General features: G+C 39.0%; 1 protein-coding gene across 1 annotated transcript; it reads left to right on the top strand.

Moving 5' to 3' along the window:
* The first annotated feature begins 192 nt into the window (after positions 1 to 192).
* LOC146148023 (solute carrier organic anion transporter family member 4A1-like) lies at positions 193 to 26,210 on the top strand. The gene is made up of 16 exons (XM_083386719.1): positions 193 to 564; positions 1,496 to 1,610; positions 1,763 to 1,923; positions 2,341 to 2,416; positions 3,029 to 3,202; positions 11,330 to 11,420; positions 12,324 to 12,483; positions 12,993 to 13,092; positions 13,901 to 14,069; positions 14,969 to 15,123; positions 16,044 to 16,242; positions 18,636 to 18,783; positions 19,914 to 19,995; positions 22,316 to 22,451; positions 23,162 to 23,384; positions 23,858 to 26,210. Exons 1-16 carry the CDS (start codon positions 376 to 378, stop codon positions 23,972 to 23,974), a joined length of 2,295 nt encoding a protein of 764 aa, XP_083242845.1. The 5' UTR covers positions 193 to 375; the 3' UTR covers positions 23,975 to 26,210.
* The last annotated feature ends 742 nt before the right edge of the window (positions 26,211 to 26,952 follow it).

Below are 26,952 nucleotides of genomic sequence, written 5' to 3'. Positions count from 1 at the left end.
GACAGTTTCATGCGGTTGGTTGTGGCGGGCTTGCCCTGTTTGTCTTGCAGCTAACCACACGGGAGTTCTTCATGCAGATCTATGGCACTGCTGTCAAATTTTAATGCAGCTTAATTTTCCTTAAGCATTAAGTCACCAACCAGTGTTTATAGCTTATACTCAGTTTGCAACTATTTGTGTTTACAGGTTAAATCCGTTTTGTGTAAGTTTATTGCACAATTTTGTGCGATTTGATTAAAATGGGAACGAAGTCAGAATGTCCGGTTCAAAATTGTGAATGTGCGTCTTTTTAAACGTGTCCGTTGCTGAATTTGAGAAGAAACTTTGACACCAACTTCAACAATATCAAAGCAAAAGTCAATAATTTGGATTACAATGTCCGAGTCAACGCCAGAACATGATACTAGGCAAAGAAATTTGGATCCCAATCGCACATATTGTTATGGATGGGGATTTTTTCAACCTAGATGTCTTCAAAAACCTTTTAACAATGCAAAAGCATTTTTAGTTCTTCTTACTTTGGCAAACATAATGCAAGGAATTGTCATTAATGGCCTTCTAAAGGTAATTGTTTTTATAAATTTTATTGGTGTTTAAAAATAATAATTTTCTAAAACATTGAAAAGTTTAAAGTTACATTAGTATAACCTGCTTGATAACAAAATGTACAATGATGTATGTTTAGAATGATTGTATTGTTAAGTTTTGTCAAAACCTATTATTGAATATATGTATAGTATTTGAGCATGTGTTGAAATTCATGTGTCTGAATTGCCTTAATTTTCCAAAAAGTAATACTGGGTGTGGGGTTCGAACCCACGCGGCTATACATTCATATAGCGTAAAAAAGTTGTGTCTATGACATGCCATGCAATTATTCTAAACATACACATCATTGTACATTTTGTTATCGAGCAGGTCAACTATATTGTAACACCCAGACTTTTTTCTTGAGTTTTTGTTTTCAAGGGCTAACATAAATATTTTAACTATAGATTTTAAATTTTGTGTTACATATTTATAAAGGTAATGAACTTGCCATTCGCTTGGTTACACAAAGTCTTACCAATACAAAAACAAGCTTTGGCAACTATTGTAAATATATTTTATTCTTTGTATTGTATGCATTCCTAAGCTGTTAAACATCTAGATCAGTGATTCCGTACCTCGAGAAATTGTCAAGTGTGCCAGGAAATTTTTGTAATTTTGTAATTACCAATAGGCTCACATACAAGCATTTTTTTTACTTAAATACGCATTTTTCATTACAAATTAACAATTTTAAGACTTTTACATATAGTTTGTTGTGTGTTAAGGGCGATCGTAGAATTATTCTATTGTTGTTGTGTTAAAAGTGTGCCGCGAAATAGCTAAGATATTTTTAGTGTGCTGCAAGCCAAAAAAATTTGGAAACCAGTAATCAAGATTTAAGAATTAAATAAATCTAAAAGATATGTCAAAATGATCATCACTGCAATATAATTTATTTTTTTAGGTTAGTGTCACTTCAATAGAAAGGAGATTCAACTTTCTTAGTTCGGAGTCTGGTCTCATTGTCAGTGGATATGACATTGCTGGTTGTTTAAGTCTATTACCAATTAGTTACTTAGGTAAATCACTGTATAATTTATCTGTTTTTTTTTATTTATCATGAACAAATAAATTTTGTTTTGCAATAGATGTACATAATTATAGGAATATTTTAGCACTTAGTAGTATCGGTATGTATTTATTACTTGACAATTTTAACCTTGTTTAATAGGTGGTAAAGGTCACAAACCAAGATGGATTGGATGGGGCCTTGTAATCACAAGTATTGGTTCACTTGTGTTGGCATTACCCCATTTTTTAACAGGCCCTTATGAGTACACTCTTGGTCCACCTGGAACCACTGGTCAGTCACACACCAATGAAAAGCTAATAGTGAGTTTTGTTATGTTTTAGGATTAACCACACTTGATTGCAATGAACATATAAAAGACAAGCGTTTGATAAAACCAACACATTTCTCTGTTTTCATATATTTTGTTGATGTTTCATCAAAAAAATTATCTGATTTTATCAAATGTTCTGGCTTTTATATATTTTTATTGAAATTGCTATAAAAACCTTTAACACCTATATTATAATGTTATTAATCATAGATAATATAGTTATATACATCCTAAGGTTTATTACAGTTTTAAATTATTTAATATTTCTGTTGCTCATATTTTATAGCAATTTTTTTCAAGTTGGATGATACCTTTTTTTGAAATATTTAAAACTTTCCATTTATCATATTCTTCTGCAGTTATATATTTTACAAAGATTAATTTTTTACTATTTGTGTTTTTGTAGGATAATTTAACAGGTTCCTATCTTTGCAAACAAGGCACACAACCATTTTATAAAAATTCTACTCAGAATTTTTCAGGTAACCTACTGTAAACTATCTTGTTTAAAATACTTCAGTCATGTTTTTTTCAATTTTATTACTGTTTTAAAGTATTTTATTTTTCCAATTGTATGTACTTAAGTTATATATATTGTATAATGAACATTTTTTTTAATATTTACCTAAATCTGTTAGCGTTAACACTTCTGACCCATGTATTGTATTGATTTTGGTTAAGATTTTACTGTCTGTGTTTTGTGGTATTTCTTTGTGCAATAATCAATACCAATTGGATTGGATTGATCTAGTGATATATATAACTTGATTTTTTTATGGTTCCAAAAAGGTCATCTTTAAAAATCCCTTGGTAATTTAGTTAAGTAATCCTACTCCTCTTTCTTGTCATTACAGGAGAGTTTTTATAACCGTAAAGTCTAGGTTATATATCTGTTTGTATAAAATATTTTCATTAACATTAGTATTTCGTTCTACAACATTTATACTATTTTTATGCATATTTGATATACAAATGTGCGTAAACTGCAGAATTCTTGAAGTACAACTAAACCTTGTTTTTTTTTCTACTAAGTTAATGTTTATGGATAACTGTTTGCATCAGAGAATAGTAATTAAATGATTAATTTATTGCAGTTGAATGCCAGGATGTTACAAGAATGGCTGTGTCATATGTTTCTATCAACCAGATGAAGTATGTGTTTTTGTTTGGTCAGTTCCTCTCCGGAATTGGATGTACTCCTCTGTCAGTACTCGGTGTTGTTTTTATCGATGAAAGCGTCGACCCTCAAGTCTATCCTATGTATATTGGTAAGTTCTGGGCTATTAAAAACGAAAGTAGTTGCTCTGAAAATAATTTTTGTTAATTTGTTTTAATATTTTTGGTAAAATTCATTCTTATTATGACATTTATTTGTGCTTGAACGATTCCTTACTATAATAAAGAAGAAACCACCTATACAATGTTACTCAAATTTTATCACAACTGTTTTTACCAGTTTCAAATGAGACTCAAATATTTTCAGAGCAACTTTTTGTGCACGTTTTGTACAAATTTCGGTCCATCTGTTTGGCGCCAACTGCATCCCTCCGCTTGCCAAAAATAGCAGTCATCCTCGTGCCCTTGGGCAACGTTGTTAGACTACGACTATTACTACCATGTAGCCTAGTGTTCACCGCTAAAATTTGGCTGACTATTTTGGCGCCTAACCGAAATGTTCAACAATGGTTTTGAATGTAAAAGTTACCTCCATTGGTGACTAGTACGACCATGTATAGCGCATCAAAGTTCTGAGCAGCTTTAAAAGTGTTTTCTGTTGTACATAGTCATTTTCAAATGAAATACCCTTTAAATGACATAAGTACAAGAGAGGCGTCGTCAAAGTGGCCATGTAAAGTGTAAACCCAGTAACGTAACAAAACGTTCCTAATAAGGTAATAAGGTGTTTTTTTCCAATCTATTTTCTGCCGTAAAGAAAGGCGCCAACAAATTTTCAAAATATGCCCACCCAATGCTGTAGGTGCTGTTAATGTGCCCACCAGAAAGGTCAGTGACCTCCGATTAAATCGGTAATCTGCTGACAAGAGGAAAGATTAAACTCTTTACACTTGTCGATAAAACGACAAGCTAGGACGCACCGTCGTGCAATTAAATACACCTCAAGACAAAGTAAATTAGCCCTGTGCCACCTCTTTTGTCAACCCTACTGAAAAACGCTGAAATTATGTTGTACAAATCGGCTGAAGTTCTTTATTTATCCGTGTATTGGTTCCTCTTGTGCTCCTTGGATAGATTGTTTGGCTTACAAGCCATTGTAGGCTACACCCTTTTCACTCTGTTTTCGCGTTTACAGTAGCAAGTGGTTTATTGTGCTAATTGCATAGTCAAGTTGTTTGCAAGTATAAAAACAAATGCGATGGTATTATTTGCGTCACTCCCAACACCTGATTTAAAAAGACCAATATTTATACTGACAAAACCGACTGAATGAATGCGCTAGTCGAAATTTTGCGTTGGAATGCACTTAAATGGATATTGCGTGCCATCGGTCCCGCTTCCCGCTTCCCGCTTGAAACATATATTAAACGTTTTTAGAGTCAGGGCTACCGCGTGCTGTTTGCAGTCAAGTAAAACGAGTTTCGAGTGCCGGATTTGTTGTTCATTGTGTATCCGTCTGACGCTGTATGTGTGTAATATTTATGGATTAGCTTTCTATCAGTCAAACGGCATTGCCAATACGCATCAAATAGCATTTCGATAATGACAAACGTTCTGCTGTCCGATGTTGTAACGTGGCACTTCCGCAGCAAATACCAGCTTGATTAGTACGATTTATCGCTAGCCACCGGTTGCTTGACTCCAAGTATATAAAACTATAACAAAGTTGAGCTTTTAAATTGATCTCGCTCAGTGCAACATTGGGCAATTTGCATGAACTGAGGTTGTTAGCTTTGCTTCTTGGACCTCGCTCAAATCGTGTGCTGGCTTGTTTGCAGGGAAATGACTGCAGAGCGTTGACCCGAGCAAGCGTGCTGTCAACCCTTCGCTACCTGCTTTGTTATGTGGTGCCTTTGTAAGCTTGCACATTTAGATGGCTAGTTAATCAATCAATCAGTCAGTCAGTCGGTTCACTACTTTCCCAAGCGCCCGTTATCTCTTTGTAGCATTGAACCTACAAACTGACCAAGGGTCACACTTGGTCATTCGATCGTACGCGATTCCAGTTGGCCCCAATCGCAGCAGGAAGTCACGTGATCCGATTGCCGACAAGCTGTAACTGCGTCCATCATATAGGCGCGCAACGACATCGCGTAAAACCAATTTCATGCGACGCCTTACGCAACAGGGTCGTCCACGGTCGTAAATCATACCGCTATTCCCTTTCAAAGGGGCGCAGCGCAGTGTCAATAGGTTGTACTTTTATTTAAACCCCATTAAAAGCGTAAGTGACCATAACAACACTGACCTTTTTAAGTCCGAATTTCCCCCATTTTTACATTTGTTACTGAGCCTTTTTGCAAGAAACTACAAACTACTCGACCTTATGTCCGAACATCCCAAGTTTTACGTTTGATACTTAGTTCCACCATACGTTCGACCAATTCAGTGAACCAAATAACTAACATACACTGATTTCAGGCGAACATGCGTTGACCCAATTTGCAAGTGGTACGACGCCCTTCGTGCAGATACAGCTTTTAGACTTTAGAGAGATACATCCTCTTGCCTTGGACGAGGACCAAAAGTCGCGTCATCAAATGCACTGTAACATTTTGGCCTGTATTATTGCCTTAGCGCACCAATTAAAGCATTTCAATCACACCCTTGTCCATAGGTAAGCGTCTTACAGGAAATGTTGACTTTGATGTTCGCACCTTTGGAGACATTTCCGCCTTGGCGTAACTCTATCAAAGTCACTGTCACACTTTGAGGTTTTTGGATTGAGGAAACTCGAGTACTGATTCCCTAAGAGGCCTTGTGATTGCCGCCTTGCGAATTGGTGTTACGCGTGCTTGTTAGCGCAGGTCAGGGGAGTGTGCTTGTACTGCCATGGTCACGTCGATAGGCTATCTAATTGGTTTATCGCGATCGATTTCAACTTGCACCGTTCCGTTACATTCGTAAACGGCGAACGAGCCTGTAAATGTCAAGTGGTGGCTTTGTCGCCTTCCTTGTCCTGTCTCGTCGTCTTTAAATGATTCAAGGGATTTTTCAAAGTAGTCGTCTGAACGAAAGAAAATTAGGAAAATCCACGGTCCGTGTTTTGGATCCATGTGCGAATGGTTTGTTGCAGCTTACGCAAGCCTATGCCCGTCTCAGGATGTTAACACCAATGTGCCAAGAGTCTTGTGCCTGCCGTCAGCGCCTGTCAACTGCGATTTACCGTTACACGCTCCAGAACAAATTCATACAACTCCTATCGACTGGTATGCCACTGGTTTACCACAGTATGTAATATGTATACCACACACTGCAGCGCCATGTTTACCTCGGCGTGCCTATAGGTTGCGACAGTCGAGAGTTTATTTTTGGAACATGCCTAATAGTAAGCGGATCAAAAGACCGGCTGCTAAGGTTAAGCTCTCCCGCTCCTGTTTCGCACTTGAAAGCCCACGCATTTTTTTGTGCCTCGAAGCGTTGTGCTAGTTTCGTTTGTGTGCGTTGCGAAATAGTCCCATTGCAGAAAGCAATAGGCCGCTTGTCGAGACAAATTGTTGCGTTTATCAATTGAAACGATTTATGTTTATTGGTATAAACGTTTTTCTAATATAATTCGATTTTACGCCCTAACTAAAGATTACCTAAAACCGTTGCTTTTCTTTTGATAAATAGCTTACGTTTTTAAACGATTCATCTTTGTCAAGTTACCGTCAATGCATTTTTTATTGCCTTGGGTGCTTTTGGCGCTTGGTAAAAACGCAGCAAGCTTACCTACTTGCTATTTGTTGGATTCGTCAAACCAGCAAATTTTTACCCAAAACTTGAAGCACGAAATATTTAATGGCTGACTGCGCCGATAGTGTGCCGCGATATGTAGCTCCTATCACGTTTTTTCGCCCAGTCTAGTCGCGGTCGCTCGCCTTCCTTCTGTCTGCGTACTTTCCGAAGACAAGGGAAAGCCTTGTATTACACACCTTGCTGCTTCAGAAGAAGACGTCTCATGACGCCTTTTTTGAACCTTCACCCATTATGACAATTTTAGTAGCTTCACCTAATTGACAATTTTTGTAGCTCGAACGACCAACCTGGCCTTTTTGTTGACAATATATCCGGTGGTATATGACACTTAAATGAATGGAAAAAGGGGCCGCCTGATCCTGATATTGAGATTTAAGTATAGCAAAAAATGAATATTAAGATGTAAATACAGGAACACTGAATTGTGCTATCATTGCCTACTAAGCATTTCAGGTTTTGTTTCGATTCGCAGGATACAACCTCTTTTTACCGTGGTAAACTGTATTGTGTTCTCATATAGGATAAAAAAGTAAAACTTCCTTTCACGAAATCCCCTTCCCCTTTTTTATCTTCCCCCGTCCCCCACATTACACGCACCACATTTAATATGCTTTTGGACACCTGTGGCATGGTTTTTTAACCTATAATCCAAACTATACGGTCACCCCGTTATTTTCAAACTTTATGTAAGACCTTCTTGTGTAAGGGTTTTAGGAGTCAGCTAGAAATGTTGGGGAACCTGATACTATCGAGGCTGAAAAATTTAAGTGCCATCATAAAATTTGACTTGTCTACTGAAATGTAGCGGTGCAACGTGTGAGAATGTAGTTGTAAACTTTTTGTTGGTTTCCGCCACGTAGCATATCTCTACTTTTAAATGCGTCGTTTCCCAGTATCGTCGTAAAAAGTCGCAGTCCGCCAGCACGTGTACACACAAACATGGTCGAAAACGGCCAAACAAAGTAGCATTAATTTCAGTTTATAATAAAGTTCAAATCAAGGTAATTTTTACAGGAATTTACGATTTCTTACGCGTTGGAAAAGAGTATAATTATTCTACGGTTTAAATTTAAATTGTTTTACTTTGTTGCTTTGAATCGCATATCCTCAAATTTCAGTGACGGTGAAATGCAACTGCAAAGCTGCCTTTAGCTAGTGTACGACTCTACGTTTCCTATAACGGTTGGCGGCATACGAGCAGGATATGGAATTCGGCTATTCGATAGGACCAAACTCTCATTCAAAACCAATTGAGAGTGCCGGGTTAAGGTTACTCTCGGTCAAAACCTCCAAATAACACGTCACGCGTTTTCAGACGGGGTATTTTGCGCAAGTTGTTTTTGGGCAGTCCAACTGTCGCACTATGTTCCCGCCTCAGGTTTAAAAAAAATGCTTTTAGGATGTATGTTCGCATGTTGACTCTGGGGACTCGGCCTATGTGATTACACGGTTATGTGGATTAACATTAAATCAGCTGATATAGCCTGAGCAGTGACGCAATGCACTGAACACCGTTTTTCGTGTAGGTGTACTTTAATTTAGCAGTGGTTGGTTTTACACGGTGATTTTTTCGGATGATTACAAGGCCATGAGAGTTTTCCGACGATATTTTTGCATTTCTGACGATATTTTAGTCACTCTTAACATAAAACAGTCATGTGGCCATTATTTGATTTGTTTCGTGTAAATTCGTCAACTCTTGTTCGCCGGCGATGTTACTCCTGGCCAAAACGTCCGAAATCAAATCGCGCCAACCCCACTCTAGGCGCAAAAAACGACTGTTTTAAGTGGGGGACTGTTTCTCGTCCTGTTGTCGCCGTAGTGCGTCAATATCAAGTGCCTTTTCCCAACGCCCGTCTGAACGATGTCGACCTTTCGCCAAGTGTTCTACATTTAAGGATGGGAGAAACTTGTTTATACAGTTTCTGTTTTGGGCGGAACCACTGTTGCCTGAGCAAATTAAGTGTTTTGCGCACGAACAAGACATTACAGAACAGTTCTCCAAATAAGGAACTTTTGTGATTTTCTTATTTCATCTTTGTTTTTATTTTAAGTCAACAACAGCCACTGCTATCACGATCACACGAATTTCTTCAGTTGTATTTTGAGTGGCTAAATGTTGTGTAAATGTTAGCTTTTTGGTGTGATAGATCTCTTTTTATAAAGGAAACGTTTCTTAAATGATGATCTCGTTTGATAGACGTTATACTCACGTAATTACCCCGTCTAAAGTAGCAACTACAAGAAAAATAATAGGCTAGAATTGCACCTATAGGGTTTAAAAAATACAGATGCCATTGTCAGGTAAACACTAGTGAATCAGCCAAAGCTCTACATTTTACGTTAGTATTTGTATCATGAACCAAACCTATTTTTTGCTGGGTTACTCATATAGGTGGTAACGGCTGTCTAATTTTGAGGAGGACCTGATTTGTTGTACACCAAATGCTACCCGCCATGATGTCTGAAAGTCATATTTAAGGGTTAATCTGTTGTGATTGATCCGATTGGTGGTTTACCATCTACAGCTGTCCCAAACTATGTTTAAACTTTGCTATTGTTATAGAATTTTGCTTGCCATCATGCAAGACAATTGTGCTTGTGTCTCGCCTGAGTTTGCGAATTTAATAGGAATTGTAGGTTTCAAACAAACCTACGCCACTTGACCAAATCAATTTACCCGGTTGATTTCTAACCTCGCATTTATCTAACCTTTCGCGCCGACCAAGATGCCATTTGGCGTGGGCGTCGATTGTCTAAAGATTAAATAACTTCTAGATGTGTCGCGATGCTGTTAGAGTCCTCAAGCGTTGCTCCTGGCTGCGGTTTGAGGAGTGAGTTTGAATTGACATCAAAGTTAGCGCAAATAAGAAAGCGTTGTGCTAATCGCTGCGTTTTGTTTGTGTGTATGTATTGTTATTCAGGTTTTTACTTTTACAGGCTATTAAAAAACAATATCGCACTTGGATACTGTTAAATATCATTTATATCACATTAATGCAGCGTTTATCAATCTATTAACCGCGACCCAAAATTGTGTTTGGATCGCTGCCTGCAGAATTTCCTTAATGTTAGTTTTTTTTATTGCGATCGGTTCTAAGCAAGACAAAAATTAAGGAAACTGCGTGACGTCATTGATCATTAGATAAATTCAAACTTATTTATACTATTTCTCAACGTCGCAAACGGAAGATGCTATTATTCTAATGGCGTCTTGTGCATACCTTCCTTTGTAGATGTGTTTTAGATGCGAACGCCACTAATTGTGCTCGCGGCCTGCTATTGCCAAACGGAAACGGAAATACGTTTTAAACCACCTGGCAATAATTCGCGGTATGCTAATCACTGCTACAAACCAACAACATTGGCACCATTTATTAACAGCGCTAAAAAACGACGAGATTCTATGCATGACGCTGTCCCAAATGCATTGCTTCTTTCTCAAAACATTGTTTGAATACGTCTATAAATATATTAAATGCGACAAAAAGTGGAAACACTCTGGCGCAATATGCCAAAGCTTCCATCATCATCGTTCAATGGAAATAAGCGGAAATTACCTAAGCAATTATCGCCTTAATATAGCTCTTTGTTTTTGAAAAGTGCTTTGCATAGAGTTGTCTTGTTCTTGTACCTTTTTATCCTCTTTTACTTGAAATAATGAATTAGTATACTTGACTATAGCACGCCTTTGTGCCGTATAGTGTTTTGTTGCAAACGCAATACAAAACAATTAAAAAGTTTTTAAGTTCCTTCAAGATTCACTTTTGTAGAGTAACTAGCATATCGCGATTACATCCTAACGCTAAATAATTACCTACTTTTTGTATATTTTTGTTTGTTGCAATATATACTGTACTTCTTTTAGTTTGTCAAAAGTTGTCGAGTGCTAAAGTTTCTGTTCAGACTCGACGAAAATAGATTTCGCAGCTAATGAAAACCTCTCAAGTTCCTGCCTTAGATAGTTGTTCTTTAGTTGTTAGGAAACCCTTGTATGGTCCAGTACAATAACAAGTTTTAATGTCGTTGAGTGGCGACAGAGAACAGTTCACGGGAAATGTTTACTTGGCAGATTACGTTGCCACAAAATAAAACCACCCTCCAAGGTATTTGACTCCCCAGAGTAAGGTTGCTGCCATTCGTTTACTACTCTCGTAGCACTTCATGTTGAGTTCTCGCACACTAAATTGCGGCACGTAAATTGTATAGAATTTAAGCAATAAGTAAATATACCCCTTTACTGCCTATAGGCAATTTACTAATCTTCCGGGAAATATCTATACTACCTAATTACGATTTAATCAACCAATGTTTCAAATGTATTAAAATGACTAATGCAGTTTGTGAATAAGGCGTAATTTACAAGTGTTTGATATAATCAAAGAACAAAGACATTATTTTGCTTCTGAGAAAAATGGGACAAACAATACATAAAACGTTTAAAATTAAAATAACAGGCTATTTTGTACTTTTCACAGGTTTCTACTACATGGGAGCGTTAATAGGACCAGCTCTAGGCTTCATTTTGGGTGGACAACTGCTGAAGGTCTTTACCGAAATTGACGTAGTGTAAGTATTATCTTTCTATTGACAGTGGTGGGATTTATCACAGTACAAAACTAATCGAAAAAGGAAACTTCACACTGTTAAATTTGCCGTTTCAACTAAACCACTATAACGTTTCGGCCTGCCTTTTAAGAAACGACGACAAGCCTTTTTACGCGTTGGCGCCAAAACAAGTGTTGTGGGTATTTCGGGACCAATCTGATTTGGTCCGGTTGTCATTTTTCTCATCTCTAAAGGTTTTAAGTTGCTCTACGAAGTGACGTTAAACTAAAATGAAATCTGACTATCAAAAGGCAACCCTACTGTTAGTGACATATCGAGATACTTGGTTTGCGCAATTTACGTCATGAATGAAATCTTAAAGCATCGAACGATTTTAAAGCAATTTTCAAACCATGATCGTGTCAGAATAAAAAAACGAGGTGAAACCTGCATCACTCTTTTTTTATCGAATTGAAAAGAACAAGACAAAAGTGTTGCGTCATATCGAATTTGATTTTGCCGAAGGCGCAACCAAGTTAAGGTGTATAGCTGATCTAAACGTACTAGATGTTGAAAGATACTAGGTCCTTGTTTAAGAGCCACTATTCTGTTCACAGCGAGTTGAACATACATACAACTTGCACGATTGAACTAATAGATCTACTGTTTTATATTTTATTTTTAGATTTCAAGTTCTATTTATGCATATGTACTTTTTTTGTACATAGAAGTGTAAAAGTCCCTGTACATCGCAATTGGCACGCACATCAATATGTTGACAGGATACAAAGTAACATATTTGATTCACAGTTCCAATCCGCTTTCACGAAAATGTATAGAAAATGTATAAATAGCATAGTGTAAAATAACCTGCACACCCGTGCGCTGTCACACGAAATACACACTTGCATTTGCACGTCACAGCCCCGGCATCACCCCGGAAAGCCCCCAGTGGGTGGGAGCGTGGTGGGTCGGCTTCATGATCAGCGCTGCCGTGATCTTTGTGCTGGCCATTCCTGTTCTGGGGTATCCTCGCAAGCTGCCGAGCACCTTTACACGGAAGCTTACCATGGTCGACATCAAGGTGACAGATTAGGGACCTGCTACGATGCTGTGATGCGATTTCGCGTTGGACGCGCCCAGATAGCAATCCACCGCATACGCGTATCGATTTTCGCGCCTATTCCCCTGTCTCCTGTCGTGCTGTGTTTATTAGGCCCGTCCATTGTCCGCGATTCTGTTTTTCTCGGCTTGTCATTGCACAACGGTTGCGTCAAAATTTGACCACCGTTTAAAGCATTTCCCATGGAAAAGCGTTCGTTCTCCCCTGTATTTACATTGTCATCAAATATACCTGCAATTAATAAGTTCATAAGGTATTTTGACACGTCCCCTTAGGCGTGTTATGTCAATTTAGATTCATGTTATTGGTATTTATTTTTTCAGCAATGTTTAGGTTTTGATGTTTTATGTACACGCATTATGTTGAATTTCGTTATACATATATATTTACATACCAAAGAGAAAGTATAGAAAAGTATATTATAATCAGTTTGTGAGTTAACATCCTACATATTTGCGTTTGTTATAAAGGGCCAGCAGTACAGCAGCAACAGGGACGATTCGCTGATGGCCACTGTAGGCAGTAAGGGGCGCGCTCCTGGTCTTGATGATGAGGAATCTTGTCAAATTCGTGAGTTTTTTTGATAACAGAAGACATTGTCACTTCACAAAAAATCCTTTGATAAAACTATTTTGTTGGACTAATCTAGACTCATATTTATTTTCTTGCTTTCCGTACGTGCGGATTTGACAATTAAAGTAGGATCTCAGTCTGAAAGTATCAGATAGTTGGTGATTGATTTACTGTTTAGGTCATTTTTATATTCCCTACCAACGTGATGTGTATATGTATTTTTTCAGCATTTGTCGTAGTGTAGAGTATATAATATATATGCTTGACACATTTCGAAATACGTGTTGTTTTTCCGGCTATACTTGGTATGATATGAACTTATGTTCTAACCCTGGGGAATATCTTTTTGCCCAACCTAATTTATGGGCTTCTTCGATGTTTCGACATCATGTATGGGTCGCCCTCATCACAGTAAATGTTTCTGAACGCAACTAAACGCTGCACTAAACATTAAAGATTGTATCAAACATTGTCTCACAACTATATAATTGCCGACAATTCTATTTCAATTAACATTATAATGCCTATAGCAGCAACAGCTCAAACAAAGACACCTTTTCCTCGTTTAGATCGATTTTAGCACAATCAAACGTTAATCTTTGGAGCATAATGGTTGGAGGTTGTAGTACGACGTAATAAGAATATCAGCATGTGTATAATTTTGAACGTTTCGACTAACGCTTTATTCATTTTTAACATAGCTATGTTTTTAAATGAATAAAGAGTTATTCGAAACGTTCAAAATGATACCTACTTCTGTATTGGATTTGATTTTCTTACAAACGTTTTTCTGTTTTCTCGGAAGGGCACGGGGCTTCCCCTCACGTGCAACGGCTGAACAAGGAGCAGTCGATTCCGCTGCATCGCGACGACCTCAGGCTAGATGGTATCGGGGACTCCCCGGTACGCGACAGGGACGCTGAGAAGGCGCTGCCCACTTGGCCCAATTGCGGCCTGGTGGAGAAATTTGTCAGGTAGCCTGCTTGTGAATAGATCAGTGATTCTCAACGTTTTATGGCTTACGGCACCCTTCAAATATAGTAAATAGATTTTCGGCACCCACTGGAATTTTCGTTGGGTATTCTACTGAAATGTCACTATAAATGGAACTGGAACAACGCAGTCAACTTAAAACATGTGGGAAAATGTCATTTGATATAATGGCCTCTAATCGTACACAAATAGTAGTATCAAGAAGCTTACCAATTAAGCCGAAAAAAATCTTAAAATTTCTTCTTATAAATTGTTAAATACATATCGACACCCTTGAGCATTAGAAATGGCACACCAGGGCGCCGCAGCACCCCGGTTGAGAACCACTGGAATAGATGATAAATTATTATGATAACAATTAACAAGCCCTCGTAAAGATTCCCGAACATGAAATTTGCCAAACGTTTGTGAAAATATGCTTTTAAACGAAGTGTTCAATGTTATTGCCCGATAAAAGAGATAAATATTAAAACATTTATAGTTCTATTATGTGGCCGATCTTTTGAGTTATCCTATGCTTACAAAACGGGTTATAAGGTCGTTTAATAATTACCTGGCAGTCAATGGTTGTATAACTTCTGTTTTGGTATATTAGTAAATGGTATAGTTAAGGTTACCGTAACCTATAACCCCAGCCTTAACTATATAAATATGAGTGAGGACACATTGGTAAAACAGACTCACAAAGGTTACCCACTTACTATAACGGCACTTAAATTGTTCAGCCGTGTAAAAAGAGCACTAAAGTCACTTTATCCGATTAATCAGAATCAAACTGATGCATTTTCGATCGTTGTGTGTCAAACCGCAACCTCTTCATACACCCGTTAAAAATTTCGCCGCATTCACCTTAACATTTCTCTTCTGTCCGCCTGTGCAGCGATCTGTTGCAAGTGATCACCAACAAGGCCTTCATCTACCTGAGCATGGCCGCCGCCGTCCTGGGAACTTTGGTGTCCGGCTTCTCCACATTTGGCCCCAAGTTCATTGAGTCGCAGTTCGGAAAATCTGCGTCCGACGCTGCAAATTTGTTCGGTAAGCTTTAATCAGTAGCAACGAAGTCTTATTTGGTTTCGGCGTCGATGTTCTATGGCTATATAGTGGTTTCGATCTATGGGTGTTAAAGCTTCACAGTTGGCACTTGCTGTGAAGTGAACATTACTTGACAACATGTTCCTTTCAAAGTGGCGAAACTAGTCGGAAACATGGATTACCAGAACTTTGTCGCATGTGCCAAACCACACCGCTTTACAGCATATAAGAAAACACGATGTCGGCCACGCTTTGATCAAATGTTATAGGTTATGGCTCGGTTTTGTGCGCTTCAATGCAAACGTGGTTTTGATGCCCTTGTTTCCTGTCATGCTATTTCTGCATTACAATTTTTATGGCGTATATGCGATAATGTGGTTTATTCAAAAGCAGTTTCAATCAGACATGCATTGTGTTTTTAGGACCTGTTAATGAAAATTGGGTGGAAGATAAGATTTATATATGAAACGTATATGCTTTGCAGTAGCAGTGTGTATAAAAATCCTGTCATTTATCTTAAGTGTTTAAAAACGTTCATCCGGCAAAGGCGTTATATTAGGTAGGGCATTCGGGCACTTTTTGAAGTAAAACGCTGCTCACACAAACCTATACCTCTACGAGCTGGAAAATACTTCAACTTGGTAAAACTAAAAGTGGGCAAGACAAATTCATAGAATGCTTAACACATTTTTTTAGTTACTGGTCTGATAGCATTTAAATAAACTTCTAGTTAAGTTTATTATATAAATTGGCATATATATATTATACTAAATGTAGAATACTAACTTAATAACTAAAAAAATGTGTTAAGTATTCTATGAATTAATTTTACCAAGCTAAAGTATTTACCCCACGAGCTTATGTCCGCCTTACCTTTTCAACATTCGTCAACCGACCGTTGACGCGCTTGCCTTTGGTCGCAGGTTACGTGTGCATCCCGGCCGGAGCAGGTGGAATGCTGGTGGGCTCCTTTCTCATGAGCGGACTCAAGCTGGGCTACAGGAGCTCGCTGCGCATGTGCTTCTGCGTCAGCCTGCTGGGACTTTTTGCGCTCTTCGCGCTCACGCTCCACTGCGACGACATTCCGCTGGCCGGAATCAACCACCCTTACCCCTCGCAATCGTAAGTTACTCTCAGCTATAACTGTAATCCAGTGGTTTTGCAACCTGGGGTACCAGTACCCCTGTAATAAGACGCGAGGACTTTCCGGCCGGTACGCAAGCAACTTTATGCCCTTATTAGCAATTTTGGACAACTAACGAAAGTGTGATAGTTTTGGAAAGTATATTCCCTCTTTGGACCAGTTAATTGAACGATATTTGCGGTTAACGCTGGATGCGGTAGTTTTTTGGTATCATTAAAGCAAATTTTAGCAAATCATTTCCTATCAAAAGTAGGAGGTACGCACTGTTTATGTACAGTTAGGGAAACTACGAAAAAAGTAATCCCTCACATCATTTTTCTTAATCTGTTTTATTCAACATATGTTAGCAAATATTTATTCGGGTAAAAATATCGGACTTAAATCGTATTACACGTAGTTAAGGCCTTATTGCCTTTAAGAAATTCTCAATATTCAAAAAAATACATAAAAGTTTGTTTGGTAAAAAAAATCCATATTTTTTCTATACTTTTATAAATATGCATTAGGCAATAATAAGCTCGTTGTTTTCCTTGTAACGACTTCGCCTTGTGTGACACTTAGTAATGTTTGTACTTGTAATACCTGTGTTGTTTAAAACGGCCCGCCTTATTAGTAATGATACGATTTTACCCTTCAATCGTTTCTCGCTGTACATGTTGTTCTATGACAGAATTCACAGGGCGCGCCAAGGCGTAAAATGTAATAGTTCGTAGACAAACAGGCATTTTTTGTTTTCGATAATAGTTAGCAACGTGTGTGGCCTTTGAATATTACAACTAACTTTTCAAAAAAAAAAATACGGAATAATGTAGTAATTCTTTCTTAAGTCGTAGAAACTTAAATATCTGAAATCTCGTTTTTGTGCACCATCTTAATTTTATGTCACGTCTAACATAACCTGTTTGTATTTGGGGTTCCCAAATCAAACATATAATTGTTGTAACCGACTCGTCCCGTCTGACACAAATCGATGGGTTATTGCAGTACCCGGCTGTTGGCCACATATTACTGATGTCGCACTTCTGGTGTACAGCGCATTTTCAAAATAACAAACAACAGCAGCTAAGTAAATAGCTGCTCGAACCGGGAACAGACACGAGGCGCGATAGATATGATTGCGATCGACGGAAATTGGGCGCCAACCCATATATCGAGTGACGACGCCCTGCACTGCAGTAAATTTGATTTCAACAGCGGCAGTCGCAAGAACCGGCAACACCAAACCGGCTTCAGGTCAAAAATATTAAGTCATACGCTCCTCGCCGTTAGATATCGACGCCTCCAAGGGAACGCTTCGGGCATTTTTTAGTTGCGCCATTGTTGGAAAATGCAGCGTAAGCATAGCATGAGGACGCTGCCTTAGTTAGCCGGGTATCAAAGCACGTAAGCAATGTATTGCACTCTGTTGAAATGTTTCGACCAACAGGATGGATGCAATCGTTCATGGTTTATTATTCGCGAGAGGATAGTTAAAAATAGTCCATGTGAAATCTGAACTGCGACCTCCAGCTTATTGTCGGCATACAATCGACAGTATATATACGAGAGTTAAAACAATAAAAGTGGCATAAACTACGTAATATGCTAGTGGTCTATAACGTACGTTCAGGTCACTTACTGTGGTTCACCCAGTATTATTGGTAATCCACGAGTGTATGTTTGACGATCTCTGAATATACTTTTTTTTAGGTATTTATTGTTCACATGCGCTGCTAAAAATAACGGTCAAGAACAGACCCTAAATGTGGAAACGAAGGGTTGCCACAAATCTTAAAATCTTCAAAAGTCTTTAAACAGTCTTGGACTTTTATTTCATGTTCAGCTTTAAATTAAATGTTAAGTAAGTTCGGTAAAAACACAACTTTTGAACTATTTTATATCGTGTTGACCATAGCAGTTTTACTGTTTTGTTTTCAAATTATATTAAAAAACGTCAAGCGATCTAATTTTAGAGCATAATGGTTGGAGGTTATAGTAAGACGTAATAAGAATATCAAAGCCCATACCTACTTCTGTATGGGCTTTGATATTCTTATTAGATCTAATTTTAAATTTTTGAAATGCTATAGTTATTTTTTAAGAAGTTTTTAATATCTTTGAATTTTTTTCAAAAAATGGTGTAGCAAGTGGCAACCCTAAAACATAATTTTAAGAAATGCTCAAAAGTCAAAAGTTGCATGTTTCGTAGTTTAACGTTTTGTAGTCCTAAACCAAATATTAACTGGGAATGCGAAAGTTGCACCGACGTACGGACAAAATCACCAAAAGATAAGCAGTTATATGGCTACCCTACAAGTACGAGGCAAACATAACTGTTGGATCGCAACGAAGTCTTCAAATAAACGTGCCGAAAATATGTGCTTTCTTGTAGACCCGAAGCGCCTTTGTCAATGTCGTCCACCTGCAACGAGGCGTGCAACTGCGCCAGCGGTGGATTCAACCCCGTGTGTGGCTCCGATGACGTCACCTACTCCTCGGCCTGCTTGGCCGGCTGCACCGCCCTCTCTCCCGACAAGCAGGTAAAAGTCTCGTTCGTTTCTACCAGGGCTGCGGAGTCGGTTACCCGAGTCCGACTCCGGCCAAATGTAAGATTTTGTCGAGTCCCGAGTCCTGCTCTGACTCTACAGCCTGTATTTTACCCATTTACGCAAACTAAATTAAGGTGGATTTTCTGCAATCCATTCATATTGGTGTCATAATTGATCCACCCGCATTACATGGTTTAAAAATATTTCACCATTTGCTATTACACTTTTACAACTTACATTTTGCCGCCTTAACAGTTTTTTAAATTTGATACTGCGCATGCGCACGTCGGACTCGGGACTCGGGTAGTCTTACTCGAGTCCCGAGTCCGACTCCGGCAAAACAAACCGACTCCGTCGAGTCCCGAGTCCGAGTCCGACTCCGCAGTCCTGGTTTGTACTACACCAATATAGAGAGTAATGCAAAAATGTATGTAGAAATATTTCACATTCTTTAGGATTCCAATTTTTGCTATATTGGTAGGCTTCTTGATAATTTTTTGGGGTACAATAAAAGTGCCCAAAATTGGGCTGCCGCGAACTATTTATAATTTCTTTAGGGTACCGCAAGCCAAAGAAGGTTGCGAAACACTGTGTTAGTTATTTGCTCTACTGAGGGTATACGCATACTCTCGCTTAGCGCGACCAACAATAAACATTTTTCACTGATCGTTATGTAAATATTTAGTGATTTAAAAATTTCTGCCGTTGACTTTTCTAGATTTCAAAACTGCATTAGGATTTTCAAAAATGGTAGATTTCAAAACTGCATTAAAACACTGTTTAACAGCAACTATGTAATTTACAATATAACCACCGCGATTAAAATAGCTACTGCACTAGCAGCCCACCACCCTGTAAAAATAGGTTTGTGACCCCACCTCAATGCTTGTGCCTTCGAAAGCTCCCTGCCGCCTATAAGGTAGAAGGTTTAGCAATCGAGACATGTTTCGCGGCCGACTTTAGTGTATCGTGACCCTGAATAAAGTACGTAGGAGGAAGTTGTGGCCGTATTTGGTTGAAAATTCCCGGCAGCACGAACCTAGTATCGGTTGCTCGTCTGGAACCGACAGACGACACCGCTTGAATTATTCACGCCCGGCATGTTTTGTTTATTTTTCCAGATATATACCAACTGTTCGTGCATTCCAAATGTGAGTGGTGTCTCGTCGAAGGTCGGGGACAATTTCAACGACTCTTTGTCAGGTAAATATATGCTGCTTTATTCAACGTAGTTTATGTCGAAAGCCTGACAGAGCTCCTTAGATTCGTTTTTTCCTGTGTAAAGCAAATGAAGGTAAATCATTGTATAGCGCAGCGTGGTCCAACTAAAGGCCCGCGGGTCATATGTAATTGGTATGTCATACCAGTGTTCTAATGTTTGTTTTTTTGTTGTGCATTACGGCATACCATACTATGAAATATTATGTAACGAGTCAACTTGTGGCGTCATATGTAAGATTTTTTATGCCCCTTCCCCAATCTAAAATACTGGATTGGCCCATGCAACATTGGCCTGGTATAAAAAACGAAGTGCATCTTATGGCCCGCGACAAAATGTGGACTCCTACAATTCTTTTGAAATACATTTCGAACGCTTTAAAAAAAACTGTTTAAATTCGGAAAATTTGGTTAGCACTTAGCAGGTATACATCTTTTAAAACTAAGCTTATATATTTAAATTAGGAAATGAGTTTAAACTTCTTTATTTTATATAAATTAAACTGTTCTGTTGCCTACTGAGGCAACCACACACTCACACAGGAATGTCGGTAACCAAAGAAAGTGGCCTGGACACAGTTTTATAATTAAAAGACGAACCATTCGAAAATATGTCTTTATATTTGCCACATTCGCGTCAGAAGGTTTGCGACTCTTAGGCCTTGTCTATATTTCCGTTGCCCCCAGCAGTCCCAGCACCCTAAGCTGAAGGCAGCATTCCTTAGACAGCAATTTCGATTGGTTATGCTCGAAATAGCAGCGCAACCACAGCTTAGAAGCTTCGTCTGACGCTAAAGCGGCCTAATCAAATGACGATTCGACATTATCATCGAGACGATCCACGTCTCCAGTGCTGTCGCCGCGAATAAACTTTATATTGAAGGGCCAAATGTCTTCAATTATTGATGTGCATCGGCCCAACAGTTTACCTTTAGTTTCCATCATCGCGATCAGCTTGATTTTTTGATTTTAACTTGTCGATGTACTTAGTCACGCCTAATAGATTTTTACGCGTAAAAGTAGTCGTTTTTGTCTTAAATTGCCTTTAGATATGGTACGATGCTTCCGGCCTTAATCAATATTTCATGCCACTCTCCCGTGTGACGCACGCTTCAAAATCCAGGGTTAAGGAGGAAAGTTGCAGATTGTTGCACGTAGCGCAAAAACCTTAAATTTTATTTTTAAAAAAACGCATGTGTCGAAACTGAATAATACATGGCCCTTTGGCGCGAGGACGCGCTGGTGCAGTAAAAACAAGTTTTCGCATTGTAGCGCAAACAGCAGTCGAACATTGCAACACGATACACGCCCAGACCACAATTCCAATTGTGTTATCGAATTACAACAGTGTGCCGAGAGATTGATCGCCACCTTTCGATAGGAAACTGTTTGACAGCTTTCGGTAAGCCGAGTATTTTGTTTGCGATAAAATTGACCAACTCTGAATAATGCAAGAGTGCGGCGATTAGGTGATTGCTGAAGCTCGCTAAAATAAATTGCATTTCCCTCTGCTTTACGCGGCCATTTATTTTTATATGGGTCTACAAAAAAAAAGTGTGCAATTTAATTCAACGTTGGCGATTCCGAGTGGTTATAATCGTCAGTAACAACGTTGCGTCGGGCAATCAAATTTACCTTTTGCATTACCAACAAATACAAAGTACTATCGATCAATCATAAATAAAAGCCGTAACATGCCCAATGATGCATAACTTTAAAATGAGTTGAGATGATGAAAGGGCAAAATGGGACAATATAAGAAAAGAAAACGGGAAACTTTTGAAAATCATCCATGGTGATGCGACGAGCAATGGTACGGTTAGCGTCGCCGGTGTTAGCAATAAAAAAAAATCCTTTTCAACTTCTGCGCTCGCCGCCATACCGACCCCCCACCTATAGATGAGAAATGGTACAACGGCGCCCTGCTGCCCCTAAATGTGTGGCCCACGCGAACTTGTGCAAAACTGCGGTTACCGCCCACCAGCAAAATGCGCCTTTCCACTATTTGCTTCCTTGTCTTGACAGTTCGCCACCAATCACTCTGTGTGTGTGCTATTTTGGGGCTGAACATAACCAGGATCTTGGCATATTTTTCGCCGCAAGCCACTGTTACGCAATCGCTGTTTCTCTCCGCTCGTTCATTATTATCACAACACGTCTAGGGCAAGAATAGCCTTTTTCAAGCTTCTTGATATATTGTCCCTCGACCTTTTGTTGTATCGCTTTTTATTCGGCCTGAATTGTTGCGCCTGTGCTTATATTGTTTGTTCGTATGGCGCTTAAACTCATTCTCCTTAATTCGCAGTTTCGCTTCTTGGAACAGCCACTCGCGGCAAGTGCTTTCGGCCCTGCTGGTGGCATGACGTCATTCTGGTGGGCCTCTTCCTCGTCATATCGACCACTTTCATGTGCGCCGTTCCCGGGGTTGATCTGTCCCTCAGGTTGGTGCAATACAAACAATAAAACACTAAACATATTTCAAAAGTCTTTGCCACCAACGCACTTTCGCTTATCAGTGATGCGATTGCTGATCACTTGTGACACGACGTTCTTGTGCTGGACAGAAGGACATGGTATGAAATGTTGAAAAAACGCATCAAACACACGTATGTTTAAGTTTAAAGGCTCGTTGCATCGAAAGTTTTCCAGTAACGATTGAAATGTTGCAAAAATCGTGATAAATACAGTTATGCTAATTTTGAAAACTTTTGCGTGTGTTTTTCCCACAAGGAATTGGTTTTGGCGAACTGAGAGTATAAAGGGCTGTGTTGAAATATTACATTGACACTTCTCAGCATATATACTGAACACTGGTGTTTTCTTATGATTCCTTTTAAATCATCGGTTCTTAATTTTTTGTTGTCGCAATCACTTTTAAAGTTTTCGAAATCTTAGCCCCTGGACCGCGACCCTTATTTAGAAACCACTGTTTAAATGAATAAAATATTTTAATATCAAAAATCGAGAAGGTTTAATTTTGCTTTTAAAAGTATTATGGAAAACAAACCGCGGACCGGATCCTGTTCGTAGGCCGCAGTTTGCCCAGGTCTGCTGTCGAGGGTCATAAGCCAAGAATGTTTGGAGCTACTGGCCTTTACGATGGTTGCCTTGCCTTATAGACCTAAAACATTTTACTCCCTTCTCCGACCAGGTGCTTCCCCCAGCGCCTACGTTCGCTTTCAGTGGGTGTCCAGTGGATCCTGATTCGCACCTTGGGCACCATTCCTGGCCCGATCATATTCGGCGCCATGATTGACAGCACTTGTCAGATCTGGAGCCAAAACCAGGACTGCTCAAAGGACCACGGCTCGTGCATGATGTACAAAAACCAAGAGCTCTCCTTCAGCCTGCTCATACTCTCGGTCATTTACAAGGTATGCTCTTTTCCCCTTTGTTAAGGACCGCATAGCTTGCTCTATTCAATATCATGTTTTAGGAATACTGTAGTTACCTTTTTACGCAAGAATATTTGTTACGACTATGTGGAAAGCAACGTGTTACATTAGAAACGTTTGAAAATCTTGCAAGTACCACCTAATAAAGTTCTGCAAAATATGAAAACCTAACCAATTTTAATCACATCAAATATAGGATGGAGTTTTTTACAATTGTATGCGGCAGGTGATCTTCTGTATAAATTTTGTATAATCTCTGATGAGAAGAATTTGTTTCACTTGTAACGATCAATAACGGTATACCCCTACTGATCTTAAAACGTTTGTTCGCGTAAACAACAAAGTGTCATTTCTATAGAAACAACACAGTCAAACACTATCTAAAATGGCCCCGAGACATACATGTAAAACAGGATTTTCCGATAACAAAGGTTACGCGATCTGTTTTCCAGGGCGCCAGTATCTTGTTTTTCGGCCTCAGCCTGATGGCCTACAAGCCGGCGCGACTGGTCGAGAGCACCGGCCCTGCTGTGGAACCCTCCCGACAGGTGGTCGAATCGCCCTTGTGAACCATCGAGCTCCCATTTGCACAATCTGTCCGACTGGCAATGGCTTTACGTTGCTTCCTATTATCGTCAACCTAAAGCCCACCGGGTGTTTGCGTTTCTTCAACCGAATATTTTTCGTTCAATGTAGGGTTCGTTCGTTTGTCCGTGTTGTGTTGCGATTTGTACCGTAAGTTCCGCCCTCGCATTTGGTGGCGAATGTCTCCAACTTTGCGTTTTGATTTTCTTTTGAGTGTCTACCCCCGTATTATTTTTTTTTTTGGAGCGACTGTGCTCCACCTAGACAAATGTAGATAATGATTCATCTGGTTAGACGTTAAAAGTATTTTTTGCTGCGGAAATTCGTTAGCACATAAGTTTATCATCGAGCCTTAGTGCAACACAAACTAAAAAATCGGCTCAAATACTAAATTAAATTTACAATGGAAAAGCATCGTTATGAACGCACTATCGTTTCTGCTCTTACTTTATCGTTTTTGTTCTTACTACATATTTTTCGCAGTCACTGGGTTCATTTCTGTGGCGAATTTTCTTTATTCTATTCTAATGTAAAAAAAATCGTTTTTTTTTGTGCATGTCGTTCGAAATTACCGAGGCGCGAAACCGAACCAAAGTGCCTAATCCTAGGGGGATATAGGTAATAACTTTGCACTGGCGTGCCGCATAATTTGCTCCGACCAGACAACTTTGCTGCTAAGTTTCGAATTTGCATTTTTTTCATTTGTTCAGGGTCTTAGCTGCTTTGTAGTTTGTCCTGGGCGCATTAATCATTGCAAAAGTGGAACTACCCAAGGTGAATTCCTGGTGTTACTAAAGCATATATTTAACATATCACAAAATGAACAGGCATAAATCATAGAGAAGCGATTTATCATGGGAAGTAACGCTGGGATAAATGAATTATAGTCAAATATTACTTAACTTATATAAAATTGTATATTATGACATAAAATCACCCAGTAGTTCCTGTATAGTAAAATATGCGTGCTAAATAAATTGCCTTAGTCGCCTGACATTTTTCTACATCATTTAACGTCGTCCGTTGATTTTGTTCGTCCAGCCACGTCTTTTGTTTAACATCGCATTGCCGTATTTGAGATTACACTACAACGGCAATATACACGATAGATAACCCACCATTGCCATTCGACGAATTTTACATGTTATGTCACTACTATCCATGCCACACCCAAAAAATTATACGAACACGTGTTTCGAATTCTCTAAAGCCAATTTAACCCATTTTGGAGCTTTCGATCGGCTGGCCGGTTACCGAATCGCGCATGTGCACTTTGATACGTGAAATGGAAAAACGTACTATCTGCTTGCTAAAAATGCAATATCGTTTATTTCTTGTTTCGTGTCTGAAACGCGTGTTTCCTTTTGTGGATTTGTCGCCGTTATTTTCTTTCGTTTTTCTTTTTGTTTAAGCAATCGTTCCCCGAGCACGTCAACTTTCAAGTTGTTTGTCTATAAAATCGGTGCTGTCATAACAAAAACGGCCACTGTTGCTTTACATAAAGTGATTTACTTCTCTAAATGCTTTCTTACCGGCTTAAAATTTGCTTCACGGTTTTACCCAAGAAAGCTTGGTTTCGGTCAGGTGTTTTGTTACGTTCAATTTTTGCTGTGAAAATGTGATAAAAGTGAAATTCAAAAGTGAAACTTGTAACGATTTGTTTTCGTTTTTATGGCATTTAAACAAAAAAGTCATTTAACATTTGCTATTTACCCTCATTGCCGAATCTTTCGTATTTTTCACAGTGCCTTGACATCCGCAGATAACATCCCAATGTGCTTCTAGTATACCACAGAATCACCAGGTATTTCGCTATCTGTATTTTTATTTTTCATTTTCGCTTCTGGTCGTGTTGTAAACTTTCACCTAACACGTGTGAGTTACAGAAAAATGTCTTTATTACGTTGCTATTTCACAACGCTTTATTTCTTACTCTGCAACAACGATTTGTCAGCAAAGTGACGGCGTTGTCGAGCCGTTGGAATACTTAGCTTTCTCACATTTCGTGATCATTTATTTTGTGTCTGGCCTTCGACGTCTCCTTGTTTTTTTTCGTGAATTCGACCAAAGGTTACATCGGCACTTCGATCCTCGCCCAATAAAAAGCCAATGCAACCGCCACCCCGGACGGATCTCTATTTTCTCTCACGTTTTCTCACACCTTCATCTGCCTCTTTCGTGTGCACACTTTTTCGCGTTTATCGCCCGGAATACATTTACACCAGCAAACTTGCCACATGCAGCCAACAACAACAGGGACGCAACATATGAAGACTGCTGTTCGATAATGTAGAACGTAGAACAGTGGTCGGTAAACTATGGGCCTGTCAGCCATTTATAGTGGGCCGGAAGCTATTTAGTAATATTTTATTTTTTTATGTTTGTTTAACGTGATAGCCGTACAAACAATGTACTGTATTTTTTTAAAGCTGGTGTGCCTAACAGTTTTTTGCTCATTGTGCATCCGAGGGTAATAGGCGTAGCCAGGGGGTACAGAGTATTGCGTTAAAACTCAATCAGTTGTTCTTTTGAGCGCTCAAGATTACCCAAGAGTTAGCACGGCAATTGAAATTACCAAGGCATTACCTGCAAGTTAAGGCTAAGCGTTTTTTTTTATGTATGAAACGGGTCAAAACATCGTTACGCTTAGCGACGACTTTCGATCGGCTCTCAGATTTGTGTGCTTCGTTGTCATCGTGAAAGGATAAAATAAAATATAGGTCGAGTTGTAACGAGCCTCGCTGGCGGGAAGCGACGAACGGACTTTTAATCATAGTGTCATTATATATTCGTTATAAATAGTTATTTTATATGCTTATGTTTTTTATAAAGTCGATTTTTCTCTGTGAGGTATAGCAGCTTCAGTGTCAATTTATTACATTATAGTTTGCGTACTCTGGGTGTCTTGTCTTTTTCCGCATTGATAGGCGGTGTGCTAAACCAAATATTCTTACTAGTTCAA

This window comes from Ascidiella aspersa, chromosome 4 (assembly GCF_963924565.1).
Source record: "Ascidiella aspersa chromosome 4, kaAscAspe10.2, whole genome shotgun sequence".
NCBI lineage: Eukaryota > Metazoa > Chordata > Ascidiacea > Phlebobranchia > Ascidiidae > Ascidiella > Ascidiella aspersa.
The sequence above is the reverse complement of the archived record's forward strand: the minus strand, read 5'-3'. Positions and strand labels throughout refer to the sequence as shown.